This window comes from Setaria viridis, chromosome 5 (genome assembly GCF_005286985.2).
Source record: "Setaria viridis chromosome 5, Setaria_viridis_v4.0, whole genome shotgun sequence".
NCBI lineage: Eukaryota > Viridiplantae > Streptophyta > Magnoliopsida > Poales > Poaceae > Setaria > Setaria viridis.
The window spans coordinates 39,388,556-39,399,568 of NC_048267.2; the positions used below are offsets into that span (position 1 = coordinate 39,388,556).

Sequence of the window (11,013 nt, forward strand, 5' to 3'; positions counted from 1 at the left end):
CCAATCAAACGAAATTTGAACATATTACAGTCAAGTGCAATTAAACATATGTACCCTTAGTTCTATAGTGTCCAAAATCCCAGAAGAAAACTATAATTCCCATCTCGACACTCATATAATAGGCACATGATTATTGGGTGGCAGATTCAACCGCTCGAATCTAATATCTGTAAACACTAAACTTATCTAAAGACCCCGCAACCTTCTTGACATGGAACAAAATGGAACCATAAAGTATGGCCCGCGTTTGTACTGCACCGAGTAGTCTACATCAAAATTTAAGCACCTTTGGTCCGGTGACCATGAAAGCGACATACCAATCTCCTCCTCCGTTTCCCACGCACCTGCTGCCCAAAGAACATCACAGCAGTTTTGAGCACATCAGCCAGGTAGCTAGCTAAGAAGAAGAAGCTAAGAATGGCATCGCCGCGCATGAAGACGGAGCAGTCCTTTGAGTTCGGGGAGCTCAGCGCTCAAGATGCTGTGGGATCTGCCTCAGAGTCGTCTTACAGCCCTCCTGGAGCTGTTTTTGGGGTCTCCCCACCGGAGTCCTCACCGCGCGGCGGCCGGAATAATAGAAGGTACATGCATAAACCGATGAACTGATTGACACTCTATCTTCTCAGCTCTAAATTTATTATATAAACATCATGCTTGTCTAGCTCTGTGGGTGCTTATCTCAGCTCTAATCTGTTGCCTCCTTGCTTGATTTCGATTGGCGTTCTCCTTTGTTTGATTGTTTCTCAACTTTTTGAGTGCCCTGTGTAGATGTACTTCAGATCTTGAACATGCCTGCTGTTTGGTTTTCGTTCTCTGTGTCTTGCACTGTTCTATTTTCTTCGTGTTTGCGTCTACGACTGAATCTGTCAGAATGCGTGCGGACAGGGAGCTACTATTTCTGCCTTCTTCGGGTTTAATTTGTGCCTTATGTATAGATACGATTTCAGAAAGGAAACAATAACATACATGCCACAATAGTTGGTGATCATAGGTTAATTCTAGCTTGAGTACAGTTGGAGGACATTGTACTATATATGTTTACAACTCCGACTCAGTAGTTTACTGCTAAAAATAGTACAATACAGTGAGGGTCAAATAAATGAATGCATACGCAACCGCATCAAGAGTTTTCTTCTTTCTTTCATACATCCTCCTTCCAGACTACGTACTGGCTAGCAATCTAGTACCATTCCTGAGTGGCGCTATATTTCATGGACTGGGAAAAGAAGCTGATATGCATGATATTTTTCCCAATTGTAGGGGTTCTACACTACAGTCAAAATACAACAGATTTTTTTTTCTTATAATCATCGTATAATCCTTTTCTGGAAATTCTCATATTTCCCTTAGAAGAAGCATATTCTCCATCACTCAGCCAAGGCCATTTATAGTGAGACTTAGAACTCAAAGCAACTTTTCCTTATAACTTTCCCATAGCTTTCCCATAGTGGAGGGCTCCTTTGCTTGAGAGCCCTAGATTACCACCAGTACTTAAATGTATATGCTCATTGGTAGAAAACTGGGCATTAGTCCTGGTTGGAGAGACGCATAGGTCTCGAAAATCCAAACGGGATTAATCTTTCGAGACTAAAGGCCTCCCTTTTAGTCCCGGGTATTTCACCTGGGACTAAAGACCTCATTTAATTCCGGTTGCTAAAAAGGTTCAAAAAAAAATAGGCCACCCCCACTATCCTGCCTGCTCCCGCCGCTGCCCCTTGCAGCTCCACCTCGACCACCGTACCACCTCCTCGAGCTCCACCTCCACCACGGAGACAAAGAAACAATTGGCGCTTCACAACATGAAGCAAGAAACAAGTTCATCTCACATGACCATCACACAAGTAAGAACACATAACCAATCAACTCGCACAAGAATCTAATTCACAGCATATGAGTTCAATTTCATTCACAACACGCGGTGGATTCACCAGAAAAAACACAAACAAATCATTCACAAACAAATTATTCACCGCTTACCATCTCACCCACCCACGTAACGCCATGGCTCGCCTGGCAGCTCTACGTCGCGCCAGCTCGCCCGCCCGCCGCGCATGGGCCGCCTGCGCTGCGCCACGCCAGGCCTGAGTTCGCCGGCGTAGCGCCGGCCACCAGGAGCCGCACCAGCTCGGAAGCCAGGCCGTGCCGGCCGCCAGGAGCCGCGCCAGCTCGCCTGCTTGTGGTTAGTATATAGCATAATAGCGTGGGCTACTATATATAGAGAAAGTAGACACTTTGGAGATCTGTGATTAATTGCTTCTTTTCCATACACACACACACACGGGATAATCAAAACAAAGTGTAGGATATTGTCTTAGTTTTCTTAGTTAGGTATTATATTATAGTTAAGGTACCCTTACGTTCTGCTTATATGAATTTATTTTTTTGGAAAAATGCAAAAAGAAAAACACGCTGTATGTTATCTAGAGTTTAAGATTCCTCTTGCAAACACAACATACCCACCCCCTTCAATTCTGCAGCAAAATCCACCCAAGTACCGACATGCTTAACCAATTCGACATTAATTTGAAGCTGATAATGTAGCCTTCATCGAAGTTAAGCACTTCTAGGAGTATAATATCGACATTTTGAATTAAAAAAACAATAACGAGTGTTTAAACATTGCCGTATCAAGGTTTCCTATATTTGCAATTATTTTCACTGCAACAAGATCAATAAGCCTAATCGAAGCACTTGAATAAGATTGTCTCAACTAGTTTCGCCTTGCGTAGCTCTACATTATTGGTGACTCGATTAAACGTGTGCGTGTTGTGGTGGTTTTTGAAATAGAAATGAGTAGGTGTGGGCATTTGTAATAAAATGTTTATGGGGAACCTTAAACTCCAGATAACATATGTGATATTTTTGTCATACTTTTTTTTAGAAATGAACACAAGATACATATAACGTAATAGAAACCTTTCGTCGAGTGTTAAGCATCGCAATTCTCTATAGGCATTTTTACGCTGTCTATGCATGGCCCATCGATCTAAACAGATCTTTTTTTTGCCTTATCAGTGTTGCATGTCTATATCTCCATTTTTATATTCTTATTCATGTTCCTAAAACTCATTTAAGATTATTGAACCTATACAAATTTTTGTACTTGTCCAATTTTACCATATACTGTTGGAATATTATTTCAGGAGGGACAGACCTTCATGGGTCAAAGTTACGTACACACCTTATTTTGATGGTCACTTGTGGCGCAAATATGGCCAAAAGAAAATCAAGGATGCCGAGTACCCTAGGTGCATAATTTACTTTACAAGTGTTGATACTTCACAGTTCGTATGCGCAATTTATTATATTTGTTCGCAAAAGAAGTATAAATATTCTTATTACGGTCGAATTTCTCTGTTCGCTTCTTTTGATATACTTTTATTCTTATATCCATATCTCATATGTAAAAATTAGGCATGAGGGACCAATCCTTGTTTTTTTTTCGAGGGAATGAGACCAATCCTTGTTACCCACGGAAAAAGACTAAACTCAGATTTAGGAAGTTCAGTGTCCAATTCGTATTTGATGATGAAGTGATCAAATTTCGGTTGGTTATTGTTCTTACTAGTTCGAAGTTCAGCTTTTTTCCACTATGTTTCATTTTTTTGTTTAAATTCATTTAATTATTAAAACATGTGCTTAAGCTAGTCAAGCATGTATAAATTTAAACATGGCTAGTCTAGAATATGTAAATGAATGAAAGAAATCAACTATCAAAGGACAATGGCAAAACACTGTGTGGACCGGACAACAGAGGGTGTAAAAATTTCTCTTTTACTCAGATTTTTACCAAAATATTAGTAGTACACCTAAAATTGAAAGCATTGAGTAGACATCAAATATTTAGCTTAGGCCCATAATTCATATCAACTATCACGTACACTTCCTCCATTCTCAAATAAATATTGTAGGTATGCAGTCAAACTTGAAATCCAATGGACAATAATATACACGGAAGGATTGAGATTTATTACATTTGTCCTATAAAGTAATGACCACTCTACGCTTTGACAGAGTTACTTCATTAATATTTCACATATGTGATGCAAAAATATACTCATGAGAAGGTATTTTTTTTAATACAAACCTACTAATGCTTTGTATCACAAATAAATTGCATAAGTATTAATAGAGTAATCTTTGGTCAAAGATTTGTCCTAAGGAGATGAAATAATTCTTGTAGTTTCAACCTTCAAATGAAAATACTCCTACTTATGAAGAATAATGATGAAAAGCACGTAAAGTGGTGTGGATGCCCAAAAACAACAAGTACAAGAGAACGAATGGCTTTGAAGAAATACATAGGTCAAACCGAACACAATCAGGCGCTTCACATATAATGAACGGTGAAATATGTACCCATGCAGGCTATACTTCAGATGTTCTTACCGTGGAGACCGGCAGTGCCTGGCGTCTAAGCTGCTGCAACAAAAGAACGGCGATGACCCACCGCTGTACGAGGTGACCTACACGTACGAGCACACCTGCGGCGCGCCGCCGGTCCCGTTCCCGGACATCGTGGCGGAGCCGCCGCCGGCCTCAAGGGAAGGGTTGGTGCTCAGGTTCGACTCTCCCGGCGGCCATGGTGATGCGCAGATGCAGCAACAACAGCAGGGGCAGTACCAGCCTACGTCCCGGAGCCCGTTCATGATGCTGAGCTTTGGTTCGAGTAGCCAGGCGCACGATCAGCAGCCTGCCTTCCATTCCGACATGGAGGCTGGATCGTCGTCGCTTCCGAACGAGGGGATGCCGGCGGCGGCGGCAAACGGCGACGGTGGCATGTTCTCGACATGGGACTCCTTCACGTATGATTTCGACAGCCACATGCACTTCGGCGATCACACGCATTTACCTTATAACAGTAATTACGATTATGATGATTACTGATCAAACGTGTAAAGCATTAATTCTTGTGGGCGACTGATATATCGATGTCTTCTTTGCGTATACGCACGTACAGGAATCAAAATATTTTCTGTCCTAATTCAAGGGGATTAATTATGCCTAATCCACCTTTATATCCATGAACAAGTCATTTGACTGAAGGTGCAGTTCACTGAGCATTGTCTGTATCTCTTATTTCTGACAAAACCTGCAACAACTCTACTATCCCCGTTGTCCTAAAATATAAGCTTTTTGATTTTTTTTATCTTAAGTCAAATTATATTAATTTTGGCCTAATTTATGTAGAAGAACATCAATATCTACCACATCAATGAGGTACATTATGAAAGCATACTTCGTGATGGATCTAATAACACTAATTTGATATCATAAATTCTATTCTTTTCTATAAGGTTAATCAAATTGAAGATGGATTAACTTAGGACAAGACTAGAATGTTTATATTTTTGGATGGTTTTGTTTCACATACACGGTATCTTCGGACAAAAATGGATTGTTCCCAGACTCTCTGTTCTATATATGAAAAAATATTGCTGAGCAAGTGTCGAGCTATTCGCTATATCTCAAGCATCATGGAGATCCAGCTCTATAGTCCGAATTTCCGCAATTAAATCTAGAAAGCTAAGTTATTTAGTCCGGTTCTGGATCCAACTTCTGGTGCTAGCTGTAAGACAGTAAGAGGATGCTCGGCGTCGCGCTAGCTGTAGATGCCGCTCCCGATCCCAGCTCACACTAGTTTGTTGCAATCCTGAATAAGACGCAAGAGACTGTTTCAAATCAATCTAGAACTGGGTTGAGCTCGGTTGCTGTTTTAGTCGCCAGCCTTTCTTATTGGCCATCAGATAGAACTTCCAATTCTAACCGGTGTTATCCTGATTGGTGAATCCTGAGAGCCATAGAGATTCACGCGGATTTCTCCCGAGACCTCGCCGCTTCATGGTCAGAACAGAAAATGCAATTCAAGTACAGAGATCACTCTCCTTGACTGTCAGCATCAGCAAGTTGGTAACTAGCAGAAACATTCAGCTGAGCATGCATAGATTTGACCTGCATCATGTATAACGTTACAGACAGCAGGATCAGAAGCTAGCGCATACGCGGTGTGGTCACCTTGACCCTCTCTGTCATGTGTTGCATGGCATGCCGCGGCTTCTTGATTGCTACCGCGAGCATTATGGTTTATCCCATCCATACATAGGGGAGCGCCGGTGTCCCTGTCTGACGTCTCTTGTGGGATGTCCCTGTCTGACGTCTCTTGTGGGACTGAACTTGGAAATTCGTTGCGCAGGAGTTTGAAATGGGAGCTCTGGCCCTCCTACTATATTGTCAGTTTGCAACAGACTTAAATTGCCGGCAGCCTGGCACAGTAGATGCTTCTCTTATCATAGTACTACCAGCTCTCAGGTCAGACTCAGGGTTGACCACCAGAAGCAGAGACCGAAATTTCTGCTCCATGTGCCATGATACGACACAGTGCAGTCAACCTATCTATATAATCTGTCGATGGATCCGTCAGTCAGAAGACCAGGATCGAATGAGAAGCACCCCCACCCCCGCTGACATTAGTGATCAACTTAGGTTAATGAAAAAAAGAGTTTGAGCTAGTCAATCGAGCTCAAAGGTGAGCAATCCTGAAAAAACATTGGCAAGCTAAGTTGATCGGAGTCAGCGGTCTAGTCTGCATAAATACTCGCTTCATCGCGAGTCCAAGACCCAAAGCTAGCGGCCACAGAAACCCCTCGAAGCTACTACAAGCAGCTGCTTTAGCCTTCGCTTGAGAATCAAAGATGGCATTTGATCCAGTCGCTAAGCAGCTGTCCGAGGTGCTCGCCGGCGGCTACCATCGCAACACCCAGCTCCAAGCATTGCTCAGCCGTCCCTTGGATAGCCGCGGCCAGGAGGTGGCCATGGAGTTCAGCCAAGAGCTGTCGCGAGTGTTCGCGGTATCCATGGCCATGCTGAACAGTAACGCAGCGGCGCCGGAGGTAAGGACGGGCAATAGCTTCGGCGTCAGCACTCCGGTGAAGGATCAGCGCGCCAGGTATATATATACTGATTATACTGAAGGCGTTCCATGCATCTAGAAATATACGCTGTTCAACTCTGTCTCTGTGCTTTCAAGTTTCAGCTTTGTTCTTTTCTCTCTCTCTCTTGTAGTGTGAAACTCTGTTTGCTTGGTTCTATTGGTTGTTTTGAAAACATAATTAATCGCCATGTTGTTTCTAGGAGTGACATTGGAGAAGTTGTTGCTCCCTCCAAGAAGGAGATTACACCCTCGCCGCACAAGGATGGTTACCAGTGGCGAAAATATGGGCAAAAGAAAATTCAGAACTGCAATTTCTCGAGGTGAAGTTCTATAATCTCTTCAATTCAAAATATCAGTCGCCTAACAATTCTTGCGGGTCTAAATTATTAACTTTGACCATAAATATATAAAAATTACATACATTGACAGTATAAGGGAGGTGTTATTAGACACATTTAACGGGATTTCCACAATATTAATCATACTTATTTAAAGTTCATATGTAAAGCGCAAGGCAACGTTTCACCTCCAAACCATGTTAAGATCCTAAATTTCATATATTTTAAATCGGAGGGAGTACACATAAAGAATGGTAGTAAATTAAATCCTGGGAAAAAATGTACTTCAAATCCTGGTTTATGCAAGCTAGGGTATGGTTATATTATATGCTGGCATAAGGGAAATATAAAAAAATATAAGGCCGTCTTCTAAAAATAATACTCTACTAGGAGTCTAGTGGAATTGATTATTCCTAATCAAATATTAGACGGGTCGTCATCTAAGAAGGTTGGCTCGATCCAAGATTTATCAACTATAATACTCCGTATCTGTGGACAGATTCGGATTACAACCACCTTGTTTAACCAGGAAATAGTAGTTTTTCTAATGAGCGGTGGTTTTTTAAATCTGAAGAGGGAATTCCATAAGAAATCTGTTGGAATTATAATGCAAATCCGGCACAAAGAAGTCTGCTGGAAGTCCTAGGTATTCGTGCGTCATCTGCAAACCAAGCTACGCTTAATTAATCCTCCGTTTCACAGTAATTACCAACTTTTAACCACGCGATTCAGTCGTTTCACTGCCGTCATTTGCTCATGAGCTCATCTCGACTTGACTTCTCGAGCACATGAGATGCACGCTCGCATCCGACGACTTGACTTGCGTCGTCAACATGGTCAAGCCCAATCACCACCCTCCGATCCATCCATGCACAGTACTCATGACGTTGGCGTGGTCCCTTTCCTTGTCCTTATTTGGAAACACTTAATGGTGTGGGGCCCGTTACCTGACAAGCCAACATTCCTAATCCTGGCCCACCCACCCCTGCAGGTACTACTACAGGTGCAACCGTCACCGGCGTTGCTTAGCGAAGAAGAAGGTGCAGCAGCAGGATGGCAGCCTGCTGCCTCCCATGTTCGAGGTCACCTACGTGAACGAGCACACCTGCCACGTGCTACGTGACACCGACGACGCTGCTGCTACGATGGCGCCGCCCGGGACCACGAGCCGTCACCGCGCCGGAGCCGCGAGAAGTAGCAACGGCGGCGACCTGTTCGATCTGTTCCCCCACGTCATCGGCGGTGGAGGCGGCGGGGGTGGCAGCGCCGAAGAAGAGAACGACGCCATCGTCTCGTGCCTCGCGACCGTCGTCAGCGGAGCCGCGCCGTCCTCGTGGTGGACGCCGGCGGCCGAAGCCACCGCAGGCGATCCTGCGGCAGCGTTCGTGGCCCCAGCCGGACGCCCGGCGAGCGTGGACGGCAGCGTCGCGGACGACGGGGCGATGATGATGACGATGGTGATCGAAGACACGGGCTTTTCGTCGTTTTGCCCCGTCGAGGAAGCCTGCCAGCATCAGCTGGTGGCGAACCACCACCGCGACGTGCACATGGATGTCGCTCGGCTCGCGGACACAGTGTGGCCGCAGCACGCGGGCGGTGCGTGGCGTCGAGCTTGACGCGCGCTGTGCTGTGCGCCCGCATTAATCATCCGGGCCGGGCCCTATTCGCGGACTACCATGTTAAGCAAAGCAGGTGTTGCATGGAAGCTGCTTCGTGCAGGGCCATATGGTTCAATGATAGTGACAGTGATCTCGGACCAACCGGCCGGTATTTCGTGAGCTACCAAAAGCTGATAGGCCAGATCGAGAACAGTCGGTCACTGTAGCTAGTGCGAGTGTTCGTGTAAGCAGTCGGTGTTGTAGAGAGTAGTGTTGACCAAGTGTCGCGTCACTTGTGAGTAGTAGTTGTTATGAAGTCGTGACCACTATGCGTGGCGGTCCGGCGGATCCTATCCATAGTAGTAGCCTGGACGAGTGATGTAGAAACATAGTAGTAGTAGTATCGTATTATTATGTTGGTTTACTGTCAGTATCATCAACATGGACGCATCGTCCCTGTTGAGCTGGACCGAAACAGAAGTTTTATGGGCTTTCCCAAGGAACACTCTGACCTCAACTTATCTTAGGCCCACGCGATTCCTCCATCGAGATTAACCGACCCAAACATCAAACTAGCAAAAAAAAAATCAAACTGGCAAAAAACACCAACAACAGTTGCACCTCAGCAGCAGAGACTGACTCGAGGTTGACGAAGACCGGCAGGCGGCAGTGTGGTGCTGCGTCCTATTACGGCAGGCAGCCACAACCCCGGCTGCCGCCGCCGCCAGTTCTTTCTCGTTTGCGCCAAGGAAACCACTGCTCGCGGCACGTGTGTGTCCGCCGAGGTAGCCAAGCCAGCGTAGGCGGCCGAAGTCCACCCAAAAGGATGCAAGAGACTGCCAAGTGCGGAGCCACCGTTATTGGTGACCGGCTGACCTACTAGCACGCACACCACTCACATACGCTGGCGTCAGACATGACACAGTGACATGCATGATGCATGTACCGCCCCGCCTTCTGTTCGAACGTAACGTTCGGTCGGAGTAGTGCGAGTGCCGGTGCCAGTGTGCAACGCAAGGCGCAGCGCCGCGCGCCGTTGACCTTCGCTAGCTCGGAGCTGTGGGTTGCTTTGTGCAGTAGGGAAATTGGATCAACCACACTTATATATATACAGTTAGAAGAATGAGATAGCTATCGAGCTCTAACTAAACCCTGAACTATCGGCGAGAGCGCTACGGAGCCGCGCATCATGGGTGACGCGGTGCGTGGTGAGTGCGGAACGTGTCGCATGCGTCTGTTGCGGAGGGTCTTGGTCAGTCGTTGTAGTCGTTCTCCAACACCCCCCTGGCAGTGTTAGCCGTTGGTGTTCCGATGCAGAGACTGGAACGGAAGTCATTGAACATGCTTATGGGGAGTCCCTTGGTGAATACGTCTGCGAACTGTTGTGCACTGGGAATCTGCAGTGGATATCGAGCTCAATGTGCTTCGTGCGCTTGTGGTGCACCGGGTTCCTAGACATGTAGACAGTGGAGATGTTGTCGCGGTACACAATAGTTGCCTTCGGCATGCTGCAATGGAGTTCACCGAGCAGCTAGCGCAGCCAAGTGCACTCGGCCATTGCGTTAGCAATGCCTCGATACTCGGCTTCCGCACTCGATCTGGAGACCGTTGTCTATCGCTTGGAAGACAACAAGATCAATGACTCGCCCAGGAATACACAAAACCCTGACATGGACCAGCGAGTGTATGGGCATCCTGCCCAGTTGGCGTCGCTGTAGGCGGTGAGTATTGGTGTCGTCGTGGCAAAGAGTTGTAGACCGTGTGTCGTCATTCCCTTGATGTAGTGCAGGATCCGCTTGAGTAAGGCTGCATGAACATCATGCGGCACGTGCATATGTAGACACACCTGTTGAACGGCGTAGGAGATATCTGGCCGGGTCAGAGTTAGGTATTGTAAAGCTCCAACCATGCTGCGATACTAGTGCGTGTCAATGAGAAGCTTCCCATCGGTGTCAGAGACTTTCAGCTTCGTGTCTGCCAACGTGCTGATGGCCTTGCAGTTCGCCATGCTAGCTCACTCGAGAACCTCGGAAGCATACTTGTCTTGGGAGAGGAAGAACCCCTTAGGCGTGCGCTTAACCTCGACGCCGAGGAAGTACTGAACGGGCCCATGTCCTTGATGGCAAAGGATGACTTGAGGCGAGTA

General features: G+C 45.9%; 1 protein-coding gene across 1 annotated transcript; it reads left to right on the forward strand.

Annotated features, from left to right (window-relative positions):
* Window positions 1–248: 248 nt before the first annotated feature.
* LOC117855961 (uncharacterized) lies at window positions 249–5,045 on the forward strand. Its single transcript, XM_034738366.2, has 3 exons — window positions 249–581; window positions 3,144–3,248; window positions 4,368–5,045. Exons 1-3 carry the CDS (start codon window positions 418–420, stop codon window positions 4,885–4,887), a joined length of 789 nt encoding a protein of 262 aa, XP_034594257.1. The 5' UTR covers window positions 249–417; the 3' UTR covers window positions 4,888–5,045.
* The last annotated feature ends 5,968 nt before the right edge of the window (window positions 5,046–11,013 follow it).

Bases quoted from the DNA above. Each gene is read 5' to 3' on its own strand.
- LOC117855961 (XM_034738366.2), top strand. From the start codon at position 418: ATGGCATCGCCGCGCATGAAGACGGAGCAGTCCTTTGAGTTCGGGGAG. The intron at 582-3,143 runs GTACATGCATAA...ATATTATTTCAG, and splicing joins GGCGGCCGGAATAATAGAAG to GAGGGACAGACCTTCATGGG. The intron at 3,249-4,367 runs GTGCATAATTTA...GTACCCATGCAG, and splicing joins AAGGATGCCGAGTACCCTAG to GCTATACTTCAGATGTTCTT.